The following is a 20192-nucleotide window of genomic DNA, read 5'->3' as shown; positions in this document are numbered from 1 at the left end:
AGTGGGAATCCATTCCCCCTTGTCCTGTCCCTCCATCCCTTGTCCCCAGTCCCCCTCCAGCTCTTGGAGCCCCTTCAGGCCCTGCAAGGGGCTCTCAGCTCTCCCTGGAGCCTTCTCTTCTCCACGTGAACCCCCCCAGCTCTCCCAACCTGGGTCCAGAGCAGAGGGGCTCCAGCCCTTGGAGCAGCTCCCTGGACTCCTCTGGACTCTCTCCAGCAGCTCCACGTCTCTCTCATGTTGGGTCCCCGAGCTGGAGGTGGGATCTCACCTGAGTGGGGCACAGGGGCAGGAACCCCCTGCCCACACTGTGGGTGCCCAGAGCAGCCTCCCAGGACCTTTCCTGGGGCATCCCTGGCTGTCCCCACTCCCTGGCAGTGACAGGAATGCCCCAGGGGATGGTTCTGGGTGCTTTCTGGGATCTGTTTGCAGAGCTCACACTCTCTGCTGGTCCCGACCTGTCTCTGAATTACCAGTTTGCTCAGTGATCTAATCCTCTTTGCTGGATCAGCCTTCAAGCCTATTTCCAGGGCTCCTTTCCAGCATGGTCACACTATTCCCTGCTGAGGAACCATCTCTGGGTTTTATTTTTCCCCTACTCCATCACCAGCTCACAGCCAGGCTTCTCCCAGTCCTGCTCCCAGGGGTTTGCTGTCCCAAGTGTCACCATGATGGGATTTAAAGTCACCTTTTATGGATTCATCTCTATCCATGTAGTGTCTGGGAGGAATATTTTCTCCCAGTGATGTCCTGTATCATGGCAAACAGTGTGATTTCAGCCCCAGTAATCCAAAGGGTGCAAGCCACTGGGAGAAATGGGGACACTGGGAGTGACTGAGGCTCTGCTCTGAAGGAGGGACACACATAGGGAATGTGGGAGGCTGGGACAGGAGGGTTTGCAGTGAGCAAGGAGGCTTCAAAATTGCTGAAAGCATCAAAAAAGAGGGATGGAGCATAAAAGAATTGGGATGGAGGGTTTTGGTGGGAAGCTGGGGAGTGAGGAATGGCCCAAAGAGGTACCAAAATCCACAATTAAACCAGATTTGTAGTGGCAGCAGCTTTAAACCTTGCGCTGTGCCTGTCCAGTTCTGCCCAAATCAAGCAAAAAGGGGAAATTCTCATCCAGCAGCTGCATTACCTGAACAAAGATGTTTCTGGGGATTTTGGGGAGCACTGGGCTCTTCTCCCAGCACCGAATCTGGAAAATCTGTGTCAGTCTCACAAGCTTTGAGTCGCAGCCCAAGGTGGAGATGATGTTCTCAAAGGCCTTGCCATGCTCACAGCAGAGCCCTGCAACGACGGGGCCACCTCAGGGTGTCACGGAGGGTGGGGGACCAGGAGGTGGGAGATGGGGATGGTTGGGCTTTGGGAAATCATGAAACTGTTTGGGTTGGAAAAGCCCTCTAAGATCATTGAGTCCAACTGTGTTGACAGTGGCCAAAGCCCAGCTTGGCCTCATGTCCTCACTGGGACATACTGGGGGGTCCCTTCAGATGGGGAGGTGGGCTCCAAACTCCCACAGGCCCCAGGCTGAGCCCCAGGTGCTCCTTTGGGAAGCCTGGGAGCAGACCCTGCTCAGCTGAGTGACGTAGCTCTGGTGTCCTCTCTGTCACCTGGGAGTGGGATGGCACCTGTGAGGCAGAGGGTCGGAGGGGGGCACAGCACCCCAGGCTCAGGCAGGAGAGAAAAAAAGGAGGATTTTTATCCTCCGAGGGGATGGTGGGGATGAGAGGGATGGGAGATGGAAACACCAGGAGCACCCGGGTGATCCTACACTGCCTTCCTTACCCTCTCCAAGTCTTTTCCCCCCCACTTCCAGGGAATTCTTCTTCCCATGGCTGAGAATGGGGAAAACAGCCTCATCCAGCTTCCCCAGCCTTATTGCCCATCCCCGCCCACTCTAAGGATGTGACAGGGAGGTAAATCCACATGGGCCACTGGTTTCCCTCGGGTTCCCCATTTACAGCCTCTCTGTCATTATTCCTCCCCAAAACTGAGCAGTATAAGCTCTCCTTTCTCCTTCCTGTTCCCTTCCCCCTCACGTCACCCAGCCCTGCTGACTCATCACGAGGCACAAATCCCAGGATCATTATCACTATTTTATTTATTTATTTCCAGCCTCTTGTGCTTCCCTTCCAACCAGACAGGACTTTGACACTGTTCCCAAGCTTTTCCCAGGAGACAGAAGGACTTTTGTACTGCTCAAGGAGCAGCTGCTTGTGCCATCGATGCCTTGGGGCAACGGGGGAAGAGCAGCCCCCAAACACTGGGAATGTTGGGGCGTGGGGGTCCTGCTGCCCCCAGAAATGATGTTGGAAGCACTGGACAGCCCACAAGTACCGTTGCTCTCAAACAGCTCTGGGGGCTGCAGGTGAAGGTGGGTGTTTGCTGGGGGATGCAGGTGGAGGTTGATGCTCTTCTGATGCTCCACTGGTGGGATCCAGCAGCTCTGGGTGCTTGATGCTGTTACCTGCTGGTGCTGCCTGTTTTGGGGTTACCGTGACTTCTCTCCTGGCCATGGCTCTGTGGGGCAGCTCTTGGGGACCCTCTTCATGGCCAGAGACAAGCACTGGATGTGGTGGTGGAAGGGGATGCGTTTCAGGTGGGTGAGGTGCCAGACAATCTGGCTGGGAATGGGAATAGCTTTGCATGGAGATGGATCTGCTACAGGTGTGTGACAGCGGAGAATGTGGAGGTGGAGGTGATGTGGTGGCCAGTGGGGAGTCCCTGATGGTGGGACAGCAGGTGTTAGTTTCCCTTCTTGGCATTGGTGGCCTCCAAGCTTTTCTTCAGCCTCACCAAGTCAACGTAGAGGTTGCGCTTGAGGATGCTGCTGGCGCAGATGATGGCTCCTTGCAGGGCTCCCATGAAGCCACCCAGGCACAAATCCTGCCCTGGAAGGAGGGAACAGTGGCCACAGTCCCCCTGTGAGCAGCCCTCGCTCCCCATTCTATCCCAGCCGACCACAAATGCTGGTTTGGGCATCACCTTCCCCACCTCCCAGCTGCCTCCACACCATCCCTGGGGTCTGAACCCACAACCCCCTCCCTGTTTGACCCCTTCCTTCTCCCCAGCAGGAAAAGGGCCTCATCCTGCCCCATTCTGCACTGGGTAAGGAGACAACCCCACAGAGCTGGAGGAGCACAGCCCTTTCCTCCTCCCCTTGGGACTGCAGAACTCCACTTTTCCAGCAGCCCTTCCACTGCTCCACAGCACTGCAGTGGCTCTTCCCTTCAGGATCGGAGGTTTTCTGCCCCCACACCCCGCTCCCCCAGAGCTGACCCCATCTGAGGACACTGCTGGCCCTGTCACCTGTCAGGTAGAGGTTGGGGACAGCCGTCTGTGCCCGTACAGCAGCCATGACCTCGGCCTGCAGGCGGGGGATGCCGTGGTTGGTGCCGTACAACTCCCCTCGGGGGCTGCCGATGTAGTGCTGGTTGGTTAGGGGTGTCCCGCCCGAGAGGTACTCAACCTGCAGGGGTAGGGGAACAGGGTGGTCTGCAGGGTACCAGGACAGTGGGGGGGAAGCTCTGTGCTCCAGAAAGCTGTTTTTGGGGGGTAGGGGCTAAGATAAGTTCCCTCGCAGAGCCTTGGGTGGTGGTTCTGCCCAGGTTTGGTTCTGAAGGACCATCCTGGGACAGTTGTCCAGGTCTGCCCAGGTTGGACAGGGCTCGGAGCAACCTCATCTAGTGGAATGTGTGTCTGCCCATGCAGGGGGTCGAACGGGATGAGCTTTAAAGTCCCTCCCCACCCAAAGCACTCCATGGTTCCAGGATCACTCACCCTCGCACTGATCACTCACCCCTGCACCGTGAGGAGGCAGCAGTGATGGGTTAGTGAGATGCTGGAGCTCACATCCAGCAGGTTCAGCCCCAGCTCCAGTATTGGGTGTGTAGAGGGGACCCAGAGAGGAGCTGGAGGACCCCTGACACCCAAGTTTAGGACCTCCAAACCCCGAGCTTCCTCACCCTGCCCTCAATGCGGGGGTAGATCTTGTAGACAGTCTGCATGACAGCGTCCACAAAGGTCTTCTTCAAGTCCTCGTAGTCATCACCCCTCTTGTGGACCTGCTTGTCCTTCCACTCCTCAAACCACTCGTACCTGGCGAAGGTGACGATGGCCAGCGTGGATTTACCTGCGGGAGGACAAGGATAGGGCACTTATCCCTCTGCCCACACTCACCCCACTCTGCTACCCCAAACCCTCCCCACCCAAACCCAGGGGATGTCCCCAGGTCTTTGGGGTTCCGTGTCCTTCATCCAGGTATCTCAAAGGCTGCACTCCATGAGCCACCTGCTCAGCAGCTTTGACCATAGATAGCTGAGCAGAAACTCCTTGCTGGATGTCACCAAACCCCAACAAGAGTTTTGGAGCCCCTCACAAGCATTTGTGGTTGGGCTTCAGCCTCACCTGGGTGTCTCATTTCCCAGGTGGGGTCCTTGGACGAGGGGCAGGTGACAAAGAGGAAAGGTATGTTCTTGGCAGCTTCTTCTCTGGATGAATCCAGGTAGCTCTTCATGCTGCAGGGAGATGCAAGGGTTGAGGTGGGGTTTGTGCATACCTTTGCCTGAATCCTCATTACACCTGAATCCCTGTTTTCCGAGTCACTGCCCAGGAATTCATCTCCTTATGCTCAATGAAGCGGGTCCAAGGTGAAGCCAAACCTACATTCCATCCAAGTCACTCCCTGGGTACATGAAGCGGTTGGTGGGCTCCAGCCCCAGCTCTTCCCTTGAGCCGTTGAGGCCGACGAAGACGGTGAGACAGCCCTCGCCGTGGGCCACCAAGCGCAGCTGGGACTGGATCTCTGCCACAGGGAGAGAAAAAGGGCAATCAGTCTTTTCTGGGGAAAATCAGGCTTTTCTAGGATCCTCTGCTATGAAGTGGTTTCTCCAATCCTGACCCCCTCCCACCAAACCCTGCCCTTCCCACCCACCCACCCGTCCCCATTCCCACCCAAGTGTGCCCCTTCCACCCAGTTGTACCTCTTCCACCCATCCACGCCCTCTTCCTACCCACCTGTTCCCCCTTCCCACACACCCACCCAACCATCTCCATTCCTGCTGGTGCCCCTTCCACCCAGTTGTGCCCCTTCCCATCCACCCCGTCCCCTTCCACCCCACCATCCCACTATGCCCCCATCCATGCCCCTTCCACCCACCCTTGCCCCTTCCAGCAGATTTTTTGGCAGCTCTAAAACCAACTTCAGGTGGACATTCCACCAGCTTCCACAAATTTCAAGGCCCTACACTGTGCTTTTTAGGGAATCCTCGCACCCAACCAGGACTTTGCTAACTACGGCCAATTCTGGCTGATTAATTTAGGCCTAATTAAAACCCCTGTGAAGAAATGAGTGGCCAGGGCTGTGTTTCTAGGGCTGTGGCACAGGAACAATTTAACATTAAATCAAACGTTAATTGATAAATCTGCTTTGGGACGAAGCTTAGGACAGGATTAACGCTGTAACCCTGACAGGGCCCAGTACCTGGCAGGGCCTGCGCCTCCGGTGGCAGCAGCTTCTCGTAGGTGTTGAATATCCCGGCGTCCGAAATGACTATGGGAGCGTAGATGTTCACCAGATCTTGGCCTTTTTTGACACTCACACCTGGGAGGGAAAATCCGGAGCGGGAGGAGCGGTGCTGGTGAAGGGACCCCCCGCGCCGGGGAGCGACCCCGCGCCCTGTCCCGTGCCAGTGCTCACCGCAGGCTCTGCCCTGGGAGTCCAGCAGGATCCTCTCCACTGGTGCCTTCCCAAACACGTTGCCTCCGGCTTTCCGGATCACGGAAATGGTGTGGAAGGCGATTTCCCCAGAGCCGCCTTTGGGGTACCACGCACCGCGGAGGAAGTGGTTCACCAGGATGCTGTGTGTGGAGAAGCTGACCTTGGAGGGGACCACACCTGGAAAAAGAGGCAGCCAAGGTGGGTTTGGGCCAAATCACGGGTTTGGGGCTTATCCTAAAGGGTTTAGCACGAGGAACACCATAGACATGACACTGGGAAGAAGGAGGGATGCAGGTGAGGAACTTGGAGGAGCGGGGAGGATGTTGGGCACGGGTGTCCCCGTGGCAAAGCCTGCGGTCACCAACCCAACCAAGTTGTGACGGACCACGAGCAAAGCCCTGGGCGATGGGATGGAGGCAAGGGGGAGGTTCGGGGGTTCCAAGTGGGGACATTCCCTTGTACAGGACCGATGCTGCCCTACTGGGAAGGTGAAGGACGTGGAGGGAATGAGATGGAGACAAGCAACAGGGACACGTGGATAACCCACCGGTGACTTGGAGACAAGGATACTGGTGGAGCACCCACCACGCAGCAGCCCTCCCCCACACACCTCCCGAGGGCATGGGAAAAAGGGGGTTCTTGCCTTTTTTTTTTTGTTTCTAAAGGGTTTGACGCCACCTTGGAGCCTCCTGGTCACCTACCATAGGTGGGGAAGAGGTAGCTGAGGACAGCCCGGAGCTCGGGGTTGGGGGTCAGACCCTCCACCACCTCCTTGAGGCTGCGCGAGGCCATGCGGGAGAAGGAGCAGAAGCGCGGGAGGAGCCCGGACCAGCACAGGAGCCTTGCCAGGAACTGCGGGAGCATCTTCAGGATGCCGATCAGCACAACCCCACGGCTGGTGCTCTGCGGGGGGAGCGCGGGGTCAGCGGGGCCACGCTTGGGACACACCCCAAAGTACTTTTTTCCCCTTAAATTCACTGCTGGGCATCCTGGGGAGCTGTGGACAAGGGGAGCGCTGGCTCCCCAAAGAAGCTTCCCCCCCAGAAATCTCCCTTCAAAAAAGCTCCCCCTAAAAAAGCTCCCTATAAAAACTCCCCCAAAAAAGCTCTCCCCCAGTCAGAAAAACTCTGCTCAAAAGCTCCCCCATAAAACTCCTCCAGAAAGGTCCTCCCAAAAAACTCCCCCAGAAAGCTCCATAAAAAAAAGGTCCCTCAAAAAATGTCCCCCCAGAATATCTCCCCAAAAAGATTGTGACGCTGGGGTTTTGAGGCAGGAAAGGGTGACTTTGGATGTGTTCCCCAACACTTTTGGGACAAGGCCATTATTCCCTGGGGATGCCCAATATCTGGGTGCCAGGGGGTTTCCCCTCTTTGTGTGATCCTCCAGATCCAAACCCCCTTGTTTTATCCCACCTGGATGCTCCTCTACCTTCACCAGCCGCTGGAACTCATCGATGGCCGCAGCTTCCCCGGGAAACTGCTCCTTCAGCTTCTGGAAATATTCCTGCTCCCCAGAGTGGATGTGGTAGGTCCTGCCATCGTCCTGGGGGTCCCCCAAAACCACGGTATCGTAGACAGTCGGGAGCCGGGCCCACTCCAGCTGCCCATCCGTCAGCTGGTCCATCAGGAACCGCATCAGGGAGCTCTCCTGCATCTCCCCCACGTAGTGGATCCCTAAAAGAGACATTTTACTGTTTCTGTCCTCTTTTTTTCTTTATTTTTCCTTTTTCTTCCTTTATTTTCCCACTCCAGGATGCACCGAATGCACCTCTTGTTTATCCATCCCCTCCCCATCAACTCCATGTGGAAGGGAAAGGTAAAATCTGGGATACACTTGAGGTGAACAGTGCTCGCCATCACATTTTTATTTGGGAATCTGGGGAATTTTGTTACATTTTGGTATTTTTCCTGTTTTTTTCCACCCTGGGATGCACAGGACCCTCCTCTTGTTTTTCCATCCCCACCTCTGCAGCTCCCTATGGAAGGGAAAGGGAAAATCCGGGATACACCTGCCTCCCACTTGGGGTGGACGCTGCTTGCTGTGGTGTTTTTAATTGGGGATTTTGTTACACATTGTGATTTTTCATCTCTGCTGTAAATAATTAATCCTCTGGGAATACATAGAGCTGGACTTTGCCTCACTGCGAGGAGTTTTCCAGGGAGGTGTCAAGTTTGTCCTAAGGTGATATTCCTGGTGCTGAGAGTTCCATAGGGGCTGGATATGGGGAATTCAGGGGGGTTTGGTGTCCTTCAGCCAGAGAATTTTGGGGTGAAGAGCAGGCTTGTCTCACACAGGGTGGGTGCTGGGGCCCCCTTATCTGACCCCCAGTGGGTGTGATTCCCACCCCGAGTGTGTCCCAGCCCCCTCCTTTGGATCTGGGGGGGGATTTTGGAGCCCCAAATCGTACCGGTGTCAAACTCGAAGCCCTTCTCGGTGAAGGTGTGGCAGCAGCCCCCCAGCTTCCCGTGCTGCTCCAGCACCAGCACCCGCTGGCCGGTCTTGGCCAGGAGCGCGGCCGCCGCCAGCCCCCCCACGCCGCTGCCCACCACGATGGCATCGAGCTGCGGGGGCACCTTCTCTGCCGAGAACACTGCGGGGACAGCGGGGTGTCAGCAACGGGGGCACCCCTGGGGCACGGGGCACCCCCAAAACCACGGCGAGGGGGTGGCACCCAGGGGGTGATGCCAGGCTGGGGGGTGTCACCCTCGGGGGGTCACACTGACACAGGGGTGACTCCGACGTTGGGGGGACAATGCCATGTTGGGGGGCTTCAGACTGACCCCACCCGGGGGGAGCAGTGCCACCCTGGGGGGGTCATACTGACACGGGGGGGGACTCCAACAGTGGGGCGATGACAATGCCACACTGAGGGGTGTCAGACTGACACAGGGGGTGACACCACCCGGGGGGACAATGCTACCCTGGGGGGTCATACTAACATAGGGGGGGACTCCGGCGCTGGGGGACAATGCCACCCTGAGGGGGTTCAGAGTGACAGAGGGAGTGACCCCACCCGGGGGGGGACAATGCCATCACCCTGGGGGGGGGTGTCATACTGACAGAGGGGGGGACTCCACATGGGGGCCGGGACAGTTGCCACGCACGCTGGGGTGGCATTTTCAGACTGACACGGGGGGCTGACGCCACCCGGGGGGACACAATAACTCCCTGGGGCGTTGATGCTGCCCCCGGTGGAGATGCTGCCCCGGGGGGCCACGACAGCCCGGGGGGTGATTCCGCTCCAGTGGCAATGCCGGGGCGATTAATGCTACCCCGGCGGGTGACACCGCCCTGAGGGGCCAATGCTGTCCCCGGGGTCGATGCCCGTCGGGGGTCCCGTACCTGTCTTGACGACGCTCCTCCGCACAGCCTTGTCGGTGACGAGCGGCCCGGGCGGGCGGCGGCTGTCGGCGGCGAAGGGATTGCGGCCGCCCGAGACTTGTGGGAACAGGAGGAAGAGGACCGGGATGAGGAAGAGGAGGAGGAGGACGAGGAGAAGGAGGGGGACGAGATAGAACAGGACCTGCAGCCACATGTTGCTGAGCCGTCCGGCGGAGCGGGAGCCGGGAACAGCGGGAATGGGAATAACAGGGGCGAGGGGGACAAGGCCGATAAGGACGGTGGAAAAGGGGCACGGCACCGGCGCTGGGCGGGAGGACCGCGGGAGGGGCGGGCGTTGGCACTGGGAACTGGGAGCTGGAACTGAGTCACGGAACCGGTTACTGGGGGCGGGCACTGGGATTCCTGGAGCTGGAACCAGGAAGCAGGCAGTGGCTGCTGGGCAAGCTGCACTGGAGCGGGAACTGCAAGCAGGACGGAGGCACTAGGCACTGGGCACTGGGAGCCGGCACTGGGCACTGGGAGCCAGCACTGGGATAGGGAGTCACAGAGTCACTTGGAGTTGTCACAGGGCACTGGGAGCTGGGTCCGGGAACTGGCACTGGGCACTAGGAGATGGGAAGGGGGCACTGGGAGCTGACACCGGGAGCTGGTAGTGGGATACTGGGAGTTGGGAGTGGCACTGAGAGCTCGGACCGAGCACTGGGAGCTGAGGCGGGGTACTGCTCCCGGGGACCGGCCACCCCCGCCCCAGCGGCCTTTGTAGCCCCGCCCCACCTGGTCCGCAGTGCCCCGCCCCCGACCAGAGGTACCGCCCTCTTGGCATGGCCCACCTGCCCCCGGCATAGCGGCCCGCCCTCTGGCCCGCCGTCTCGCTTCCCGCGTCTGGCGCCCTCGCGCGCCCCGTGCACCGTCGCGCGCGGGTGCACGCCGGGAGTTTTGTAGTCCCTTGTCTCTCCCAGCCGAGTGGCGGCGGGGGACTCCAGCTCCCAGGCGTGCCAGCGCGGGCGCGCCTGCGCACTGCGGCGGCGCCGGCCGGAGGGCAGTCCCGCAGGGGGTCAGGGTGGGAACGGGACCCCCGGAAGGGGCTTTGGGGGGCGCTGAAGGGTCGAGGGGAGCCGGGGCGGGCTCCCTTGGCGGGACCTAAGGAGGGGATCTGGGGGGGGCTGGGAGGAGACCATGGGGGTGCTCCTGAGGCGGCTGGAGGGGCACTGGGGAGGGCCAGGGAAGGCTCCTGAGGGTGCCCGCGGGGGGCTTGGGGGTGCGCGGAGTGGGCTCCTGCGGGGCCGGGGTGGTCCGCTGGGGGGGCTGTCAGGGCTTTCCAGGACCTCCTCCCCACCTCCTGATCTCCGCCCCGCTTCCTAAGCTCCCGCAGGGGCATGAAGCGGCGCCGGGGGCTGCGGGCGGCCGGAGCAGCCGGCGGAGCGGGCGTCCTGCCCGTGCGTGTCCGGCCGGAGCCCCACGGCCGAGCCCCCGGGGCCTCCTCACCTCAGGGGTTCCAGCCCCCCATTCCCCCTCGCCTCTCGATTGTATCCGTGTAAAATCATCTTGGGGGCACAACCGCCCCCCGAAACCCCCTTCCGAAGGAGCCTGAGCCGCCTTCCAGTGGGGCACAGGGGCGGTTCCCGGGGGGAATCCTCGGGGTTTGGGTCGGTTGGTGTCTGGGGTCTGTCCCGGGAGGTGACACTGGTTTCCTCTCTCCCCCCCAGATCCCAGCTCTGGGGCAGGATGGGGTCCTGCAGGCGCTGGTGCTTGGAGAGGGGCAGTGCTCGGACCCTGGTGAGCTTCTCCTGCTTCTCTTGGATCAATCCCTGTGTTTCCTGGTGGGAAGGTCACCGGGGGGGCTGGGAAGGGCCCCAGGGATCCAGCGGGGAGGTCTCAATCAAATCCATTTAGTCCCAGCTTGTTCCCCAAGACCACCCAAGATAAACCTTGCAGTTGGGATTTTCCCTGGAAAAGGGGAAATCCAACTCCAGGATGTGCTGGGGGGTGTTGGGGGAAGGGAGCAAATCCCCCATCCCGTGTCTCCCACCCGGATCTGACCCTTGTGCTCCTCCCCTCGGGCAGGGATCAGCGAGGAGCAGCTCCGGGCCCAGGAGGAGTGGGAGGCTCTGGAAGAGATCCAGTCAGGTACTGGGAACAACGGGGGCCTGGCAGCTGGAAAGGTCTGGGGAGGAGGGCAGGACCTGGATCCCGGAGGGCAGGATGGGTAGGGGAGCACCTGGGGGGGTTATTTGGGGGTGGAGGGGCGGGAGGGGGTAGGAGACTCCCTGTTTTACCCCTGTTCCCCATGGCTCCACCCTCCTGGGGATCACTCTGGGGGGTCAAGAGTCACTGGGGGTTCAAGGGTCACCGTCAGCGGGAGCAGGGGTCACTGGGGGCCATGGGGTCAGGTGGGGGGAGTGCTAACCCCTCCCTCTCTCCCTACAGAGGTGAGGGGGTGCACCGTCGCCCTGTGCCCTCCCCGCGATTTCCCTTCGCAGACAGGCCGCTGCAGCAGCTATCCAGATCATCTGGGCTCTCCAGAGCGGGTACAGCGCCCGGGGGCAGGGCAGGAATTAGGGCTGGGGGGCACCCAGCCCCCCTCCCCCCGGGGGCTCAGCCCTAACGGGTCTGGGGTCTCTCCCGCAGAGGAAGGTCCGGGGGCCAGGGCGCCGGGGGGGCCTGTCCGTGCTGCTGCGCTGCCTCGGGGGGCCCCCCCGGCTCCGGCCGCAGCTCCGGGGGGAGCGGGAGCTGGTGCTGGCCATGGCACAGTGTGAGTGGCCCCGGGTCCCCTCTGCTCCCGGCTCTGGGGAGCGCTGGATGGGAATCCCCCAGTCCCTCAGCATGGGGGGGTCATGTCTGCCCATCCCAGGGGGTCCCACACAGGGAAACCTTGGGACTGTGGGTTTGGGGGCTGAGGGGCCATTTTAGGGCACCAAGGGGGTTTTGAAGGTGCCAGGTGGTATTAGGTGCCGGGGGGGCATTTTTGAGGGGGCTGTGGTTGGGTTTTGGGCACCAAAGGGCATTTTTTGGGCACTGTGGGATTTCTTAGGGTGTAGGGGGTGTTTTTGGGGCACCTGGGGGTGTTTTTAGCTGCTGCAGGGTGTTGTTTGGGTGCCAAGATGCATCTTTTGGGTGCTGAGGGCTGAGTTTTGGGTAGCCAGGGGGTGTTTTTTCGGAGCCAAGGGGCGTCTCTTGGAGAGCTGTGGGTATTTTTAAGGTGGTTTTGGGCTCTGGGGTGGGTTTTTGGAGGATGTGCTGTTGTTTGAGGCGCTGAGGGGCGTTTTGGGGGCAGCGGGAGTGTTTTTGGGGTGCCGAGGGCTGGTTTTGGGTGCCGGGGGGTGTTTTTTAGATCCCAGGGGTGTTTTTAGCCACGTGGGGCGTTCCCTCCCCCCGGGGTGTCCCTCCCTCCCCCCTGCCAGGCGCCCTGGATGACTCGGAGTGGGTGCACATGCGGATCCTCCAGACCATCTACCGGCAGCTGACGCGCTCCCGCCGCGGCTGCCCCCGCTATGGGACACACTGGGAGGAGCTGGGATTCCAGGGTAGGACTGGCAACGAGCTCTGGCCATTCCCAAACTCCACCTGAACCTCCCCTGGAGCAGCTCTGTCCTATCCCAGCTCCCTCAGCCACTCCCTGTCCTCCAGCCCCATCTCCATTGCCCTTCCCTGGACACGCTCCAGCACCTCAGTGTCCTTCTTGGACCCCAAAATTCATCCCAGGATTTGAGGTGCAGCCTCACCCCAATCCTCACACTCCTCTCCATACACCTACAAAATTCCCAAGGGCACCCTCAATCCCTTTATTCATAAAGATAGTAAGTCAAACTGGCCCCAGTACAACTGGACTGCTTGGCCAGGTCATCCCAGTACCATGTGCCTAAAAAAGCTGGTAATTCCTGGAAAAGTGTGGGAGCAGGAGTGTATCAGGGGGAGCAGGGTTGGTTAATGCCCAGGTGAGTGAGGTGGTGGCCCCATTAGAGACATTCCCTGGAAGCTTTTCCTCCAGAAAGGGAATCCCCAGGATTCCTGTACCCTGGAAGTGCAGTGACAGGGAATAAACAGCCCATGGAATGGGAAGGTGACAGGGAGTGACTCCATGCTGTCCCTGCCCCCCCAGGTGTGGATCCTGGGACCGACCTGCGTGGGACAGGAATGCTGGGGCTGATGCAGATCCTGTTCTTCGTCCTGGACTCCCGAACATTGTCGCTGGCCAGGGAGATCTTCCAGCTCTCCCAGCATGAAACCCAGGCATGGCCTTCCCCCTCCTCCCTGCAGGGGGATCTCCCTTGGAATTCCCAGTTCTCCGGGAAAGGGAAGAACAAGAACCTCTCCAGGGATTTTTTTGGGATGCTGAACCACCTCAGGCTGGTGAGGGGAGGAAGGTGGTGCCCAAAGAGCCCTGATCCAGGCTGGAGCTGAGCTCCAGGTACTGGATTTGTGCTGGGAATGGGATTTTAAAGATTCGATCCTGGCTTAGAGTAGGATAAAAGGGCTGGAGAGTTGGGCAACAGGAAAATGGAAGTGAGTGGAGCCTGTCTCCTTAAATTCCACATTTTAGTCCAGGTTTAAGCCTGGGATACAAGCTCGGCTCAACCGTCAGCATCCATCTGAGCCTGGATCCATAGAGCTGTTATCCCAGTACGTGGGTCTGTCACCCATCCCGTGGGTTTGGGGCCACACAGATCTGGTGTCAAAGGGTTGGAGGTGCCAGAGGGGAGGAGGGTTTTCCATCTGAGCTGCAATAACGCCGGAATTCTGGTTCTCTTGCAGAATTTTCCCTTCTGCATCATGTCCGTGAACATCACCCGGATCGTCGTCCAGGCGCTGCGGGAGGAGCGGCTCTCCCGGTGAGGGGGGGCTGCTCTGGGCTCTCAAACCACATCCAGGGCCCCTCCTGGCATGTGGCCAAGCCCCTCTCCCTGTTTTCCAGGGAATGTAACCGCCGGCAGCAGGTCATTGGGGTGCTGAACGACCTCTATGCCGCTGCCTTCCTGCGGCTCTTCCGCCTCTGGAAGCGGCAGTGCGGGACTGTCGCCGACGCCGGGTCCTTCCTCAAGGGTTTGTCTTCCCGGCTTTTCCTTCTCCTTATTTTCCCTGGGAAAACAACCCCAGGACAACCTGAAGACCCCCCGCTGTGTTCTCAGCGCATCCAAGCCCAGTTCCAAGGGCTGTAATGCCCAAGAAGCCCAAACATTCCTCATTTAATCCTCACACTGAGGTTTTCCACAATATTTCCCTATCCCAGTGCTCCAAGGGGTTTTTCCTCTCCCCCATTTTCCATTTCAGAGGGATGCTGTGCCAGGGTGGCTTGGGGTGGGTGACATGTGGGGACGTTCCCTTCTCCCCAGGCTCACACAGAGCCATAGTTTAACCCCAGTCCATGAGTTATTTATTCCAGAGGGGATTGGTGTCCACAGAGCTAATGGATCCCCTGGAAATGGGGATCCACCTGGCACTGCTGAGTTCCGGCTTTGTCCCATCTTCCCTGGATTCCAGTCCCAGGGGGTCAGGCTGGTGCTGAGCTGGGGGTGGAGAGGAGCTTCCCATGCTCCCTCATCCCAAGGAAAACACGATTACACCCTTTCCAAGGGAAAACATTGGGATGCTGGGTCTGTTGGGCGTCTGACACCATCCAGGTGTTGTTCCCCTCAAACTTTTTCCCCTCTGATCCTTCCAGAGCTGGAATTATCCACCAAAAAGAAGCCAAGGCAGTTGCTGAGGTCCCTGGAAGCCTATGTGAGCCACAGCCTTCGGCCTTCCTCCCCTCCCTCCTCTTCCTCCCAGATCCACTTCACTGGCATCTGTGACCCTGTGGTCGAGCTGGAGGGAGATTCCCGACTGATCTGACATGGAGCAGGATGCTGCACAGGGAATTCTGATGGTGGATCAGCCCTTGGAGGGGGACACACCAGTGTCTCCCCTGGTTTGGGGGCTCGGGAAGGGCCAGGAGAGGTCACAGAGCCAGGATTCACCTGCTCCAGGTGGAAATCTCTGGAAGTGAAGGAGGAAAAGGCAGTGGAAGGGGGGAGATTCCATGAACCCCCCAGCCTGGCACTGGGATAGTCCCTCCAATGAGTGCAGGGTTCCCGCTGTCCTTACCTTCCCCAGGTGGAGCTGAGGGTGGTGCCAGGCTCCTGGATCCTATCCCAGCTCCAGCAGCACCCGGGGTGAGGGTAACCCCCCCTTTGGGCTGTGGAGGCTTCACTGGGGGCTGGGGGGGGAGCAGGACCGGGGGGACGGTGTGGCCCCCCCAGCTGGGGACCCCCAGGGTCACCATGGGGTGTCAGCACCCAAAGAAGTTACTAAAGGGGGGGAAATGAGTGTTTTGGTGGAAGAGTTTTGGATTTGGATTTGCTGCTGGATTCTGTGGGATCCAGAGGGGGATGGTGAAGCAGGAGTGCCTGGAGCCCAATTTGGGGTGAAATAGGGGTGAAAAAGGTGCTGTAAAGGAGAGAAATGAGGGTTGAGAGCTGCAGGGAGGAGTGTTATCCCCTCTGGGAGCAGCTCTGTGCCAGTGCTTGGGAATGTCCCCAAACCCCTCAAAATGGGGAAAATTCCCCAAAGCCCAAGTGTGGAGAGAAATGAGGGCTTTGGGGGAGAGAAGTGGGGGCTGGTGGGAGAATGGAGCATCATGGCCCCCAAGCCCCCCAAAGGACAACTATTCCTGGGGGCTGGGAATGCTGCTGAATGGAAAAACATCCAATAAATGGGCAAAAAGGAGCCCAGAATTAGGGATTTGCCTTCCTGATTCTGAATTATTGTGGGAATTGGGATGGGGGGGAACCCTTTGGGGGTGTTTTGGGGCAGGGGTGAGGTGAGGCTCTCACAGACCTGGGCTTGGTGAGGCTGGGGGGGAAGGCAGGTAGTGGGGAAGGGATGGGGGTGCCAGGAAGGGGTGGTGGTGGGGGAAATGTAGGTGGGATGCAGGGACCGGGAAGGGATGTGGGTGCTGGGAAGGGACGTGGGTACCAGGGGGGAATGCAGGTACTGTGGAAGGGATGTGGGTGCTGGGGGAGGTGCCAGGGAGGGTTGCAGGTACTGGGAAGGGATGCAGGAGCAGGGGGTTGGGGGTGGGATGCAAGGTACCAGGGAGGGATGTGGGTATCGGGGGATGCAGATACCAGGAAAGGGTCCCAATTCCCTGGGAGGTTGCAGGTGCTGGGGGGCAGGAGCAGAGCCCGGAGCGGGACCTGCCGGGGCTGATCCCCGTCTGTCCCCTGGTGCCACCCAGTTCCGCTCCAGGGCCAGGGCTCAGCACCCCCAACCTGCTCCTCACTCCTAAAACCCCACGGAGACCGGAGACAACAGGACTGGCAGTGACAGGGACACTGGGACAGACACCGACACTGGGACAGCAGTGACAGGGACACTGGGACAGGGACCAGCACCTGCACCAACAGTAACAGCAGAGTCAGGAGTGACAGTGACACCAACAACGGCACTGGCACCGACGGTGGCAGCAGCACTGGGATGGGCAGTGCCAGTGACCCCGGGATGGGCACCAGCAGCAGCAGGAATGGGCTGTGAGGTGGGGGCTGGGCAGCAGGGGTGCAGGCAGAGGTGTAGGCAGGGTACAGGCAGGGCATGGGCAGCACAAAGGACTGTGGGCAGGGGTATGGGCAGGACAGCACCAGTAGGGCCCAGCGGGCAGGGAGCAGGGGGCTGCAGGCAGGGACCACAGGCAGGGCCATCAGACAGCATGTCGAGGGTCCCCCTCCTCCACTGCCCCACACGCCCTGTCCCCCTGCACCCCAGGCCACCCCTTAGTGCTGCCCCCTGCCCCCAGAGCCAGCAGGTCCATGGGGAGCCCCAGGGGCAAGTACTCAGTCCAAGTCACAGCTGCATCAGTGCCACTGTCACCATCCTCATCCTCATCACCATCCTTGTCCTTGTCACCATCCCCATGCTGGTGGTCCTGGTCATGCTGTGAGTGCCCTGAAACCACCTTGGTGGCCACTGTCATTGTCCTCTTCTCCTCAGCCAACGTGGTTGTGGGCTGCTGGTCCTTTGGGAGGACACAGTGTGAGGGGACCCTGGCCTTGGATGGGCTCTTTCTGCTCGGACCCCCTGACTTCCAGGGACTCCCCGGCCACCGCAGACCTGAGGCCTCCATGAACCCTGCAGACCCCCTGGGCACCATAGACCCTCAGTCTGGGGGGATTTGAAGCCCCATGAGGTGATGAAGGAGTGATTTCTAGGCTGTCAGCCAACCCCACATATCACAAGCAGCTCTACAGGGGAGCAAACAAGGACAATTGTCCTCAGGAACCCTCCCGTGGTGAGCGGGGACCCCGAAGTGCTGATTGGACCATCTCCCAGGGAAGTCTGTGCTTCCCTGGGGCCTGGGTAAGGAACATTCCTGGTCTGGTCTGGTCTGGCTGGCTGACTGTCGCCCTCCAGGAGTTGTCCAGGTTGACAGTGATGAGACTGAAGGGAGAAGCCCAAGGACACTTATAGGGACTTTAGGGCATGGGGGCAGCTGGCCAAAGGAGGAGGTGCCCAGCTTGTGCTCTCAGCTCCCCCAGCACCAGGGCAAGTACTGAGAGGGGCAGGAAAACTGCCCTGATGGATCCATGGCAGAGGCTGCTGCCATGGGCGGCATTTGGCGGTTTGACCCTGGGGTGGTTTAGGTGGCCCTGGACCTGCTGGGAACAGGCTCCACCTGTCCCGGGGGGGAAAAGGTTCTGGGCCATGAGCGGGTGGAGCTGATTGAAGGGACTTTTCACCAGGTTTGGAGGGGAAAGAGGATAAGCCCAGGCTGGGCAGAGATGAGCCTGGGGGCATCAGGCTGGTGTTGGGGGTGAGAGTCCAGCTCAAGAGCAGCTGCACCACGTGCAGGAGCCACGGAGCAGCAGGAGAGCTCTGAGGTAGCTGCCATCACAGAAGGGTAGGGGGATGATGGGCATGACCTCAGTGCTGCCCTGGATGGCTCTGAGCTCCTCAGAAGGAGGTGCTGGGGTGGCTCGGCAGGTCAGGGGGTGCTTCTGCTGTGCTGAAATCATGAGATGAAGGTGACAGGGCTGTGGGCAAAGATCGGGGAAGGGCTGCAGGGTGGGTGTCCCGGGGGAGGCTGGTGGACCCCACCCAGGTGGGACGAACAGGTAGAGGATCTGCTCTGCAGGAGCCTCAAGGTCACCAGCCCTTGAACTCCTGGGGGACTTGGACCTGCTGGAACCCCCCCGAGGGAAGAGGAGACGGCCCAGGAGGTACCAGAGGGTGTGGAAGAGAACTGACACAGCTGGTGAGGGAACCAACCAGGGCAGTGCCTCACTTTCCTAAATAACTTTTCTAATTAATTGTTTTAATTAATCATCAGCAGTGTAATTTTTCACTTTAGCAAGGGGTTTTTTAAAGCTGCAATTGTTAGAAACTAGTCTGGGAAAATCACTGAGACTTAAAGTTTTGCTAAACCAACTTCGACATGCCTCAATGAACAAAGCCTGGGAGAGAGAGATAAGTTGCTGAGAACTGGATACCAGGAATTCAAAATTTATAGGCTACAAGAAAGAACATGTTGCAGAAACTACAGATAAAGAAGAAATTAACAAAGAGAACTCAGAATCAGTCTGCTGAAACGCTCCCTATCTGGGAAAAAGATAATAAAAAGACTGAAAATGTGGACTAATTAGCATGAGAAGTGAGAAAGTAATAATCAATAGAATATACAATATTACTTATTTAAGGGAATTATGTAACATAACCAATGAACATTAATTTCTTTGCTAAAAATGTATAAATAATGAAAAGTTTTGAAAGTGGGTGGGCATGTTGAGTGGAACTATCCCCACGCACCCCAACACTGTGACTAAACTAATGCCTGCTTTCTAATACTAAAAAAATAGCGTTAGAGAGTTTGATTTATCCCAGTGTTTTTACTGAAAACTGGACCTGCTGTTAGTGAGCAGAGAAGGGCTGGGGGGAAATGTGCTGGTTGGAGCTGTCTTGGGCACCACCACCAGAAATGATGGAATTTTCCATCCCAGGTGAGGGAAGGAGAGACAGAACCTCCCCCCCACCCCCCGGGATCAATAAATCCACGAGGCATCAGGTCCCTGGGCCCATTTATGACTCTGGGGCGGGGGGTTACAACTGGGTGAACTGGTGAATGAAGGCTCTCAACTTCTCCCGGTTGGAAGCAGACTGGAAAGGCTGGGAGAGCTGGAGGAGGGGTCCAGTGGGGGTCTGCAGCTCCTCCAGCACCTGGGGGGGCACAGGGAGGTCAGGGGGGGCAGCAGGATGTTGGGGGGCTGGGGGGTGGCTGTGCTTACCCCCATGTCCTTGAAGCTCTGCAGGGAGCTCAGGGCCAGGCTCCTGTCAGGATACCCTGTGGGGAGAGAAGTCCCGAGGGAACCCCCAAATCCCACCCCACGGGCACCCCCAGCCCAGTCTAGGGGGGCAGTGACCCCCAAAAGCAAGACCCCGCCCCCCTCGACTCACCATCCTCATCCTCATCCAGGAATTCCAGCAGCGCCTCCACGTAGTCTGCCTCTGGAATTGGGAGGGGTGTCAGATCCCAGCTCCTGGGGGGCTCCAGCCCCCCCAGGGTCCCCAGGGGTTCCCCACTCTGGAGGGTCCTACCGGGCTGGGGCCAGGGGGGTCTCTCCAGGAATTCCACAGCCCGGCCGTAGCTCCGCAGGACGGGGCTCAGGAGGCGGCAGAGGAAGAGGAGGAAGCCGGGGAAGCCCTGGGGCTCGCTGAGCTGGGGGGACACACAGCTGGATTTGGGGGACACCCCCTCACCCCAGCCCAGGGGGCGGTGGGGGACCCCAGTACCTTGTAGCAGCGCTTGGGGACCCTGTCGTCGCTGTCACTGTCGCTGTCATCGGTGAAGTCCCAGCAGGAATGGCCCCGGGACGAGGGTCGGGGGGCCACGTCGCAGCCCCTGCACTCGCTCTCAGGCTGGGGGGACAGTGGGCTCTCACCTCACCTCAAAGCCACCCTGAGCCCCAGCAGGGACCCGTGTGTGTGCCAGGAGGGCTCCTGGGGTGACACCCACCTCCTCCTCCTCCAGCAGCCCCCCAAGGACGAGCTTGTCCAGGATGTCCAGGCTGTGGCGCTCGGGAGGCTGGCAGGGCTGGGGACACAGGAGAGGGGTGACAGGCCACCCGTGTCCCCACCTGCAGCCCCAGCAGGGGGGGGTGACAGGCCA

General features: G+C 59.4%; 2 protein-coding genes across 3 annotated transcripts; one reads left to right on the top strand and one right to left on the bottom strand.

Annotated features, from left to right (window-relative positions):
• Positions 1-2075: 2075 nt before the first annotated feature.
• Positions 2076-9349, bottom strand: RETSAT (retinol saturase). Of its 2 annotated transcripts, XM_018088567.1 has the most exons (11): positions 9062-9349; positions 8127-8309; positions 7148-7392; positions 6421-6622; positions 5699-5896; positions 5483-5602; positions 4666-4804; positions 4408-4517; positions 3966-4132; positions 3310-3469; positions 2076-2891 (listed from the first exon to the last, which is right to left on the bottom strand). In XM_018088567.1, the coding sequence occupies exons 1-11, from the start codon at positions 9252-9254 to the stop codon at positions 2746-2748; spliced, it is 1863 nt and encodes a 620-aa protein (XP_017944056.1). In that variant the 5' UTR covers positions 9255-9349; the 3' UTR covers positions 2076-2745. The 2 variants fall into 2 exon arrangements, with proteins under 2 accessions (XP_017944056.1, XP_017944057.1); XM_018088568.1 differs by lacking the exon at positions 8127-8309.
• A 1256-nt stretch (positions 9350-10605) lies between these two features.
• Positions 10606-15233, top strand: ELMOD3 (ELMO domain containing 3; the record flags this gene model as incomplete). Its single annotated transcript, XM_029963959.1, has 8 exons — positions 10606-10837; positions 11126-11267; positions 11692-11813; positions 12463-12585; positions 13161-13291; positions 13814-13890; positions 13974-14101; positions 14721-15233. Coding segments are annotated over 8 exons (1125 nt in total), but the record flags the coding sequence as incomplete, so codon positions are not given.
• Positions 15234-20192: the final 4959 nt, after the last annotated feature.

This window comes from Manacus vitellinus, unplaced genomic scaffold, assembly GCF_001715985.3.
Source record: "Manacus vitellinus isolate BGI_N305 unplaced genomic scaffold, ASM171598v3 scaffold_105_pilon, whole genome shotgun sequence".
Taxonomy (NCBI): Eukaryota; Metazoa; Chordata; class Aves; order Passeriformes; family Pipridae; genus Manacus; species Manacus vitellinus.
Note: the sequence above shows the minus strand (reverse complement) of the source record. Positions and strands in the feature narration are given on the sequence as shown.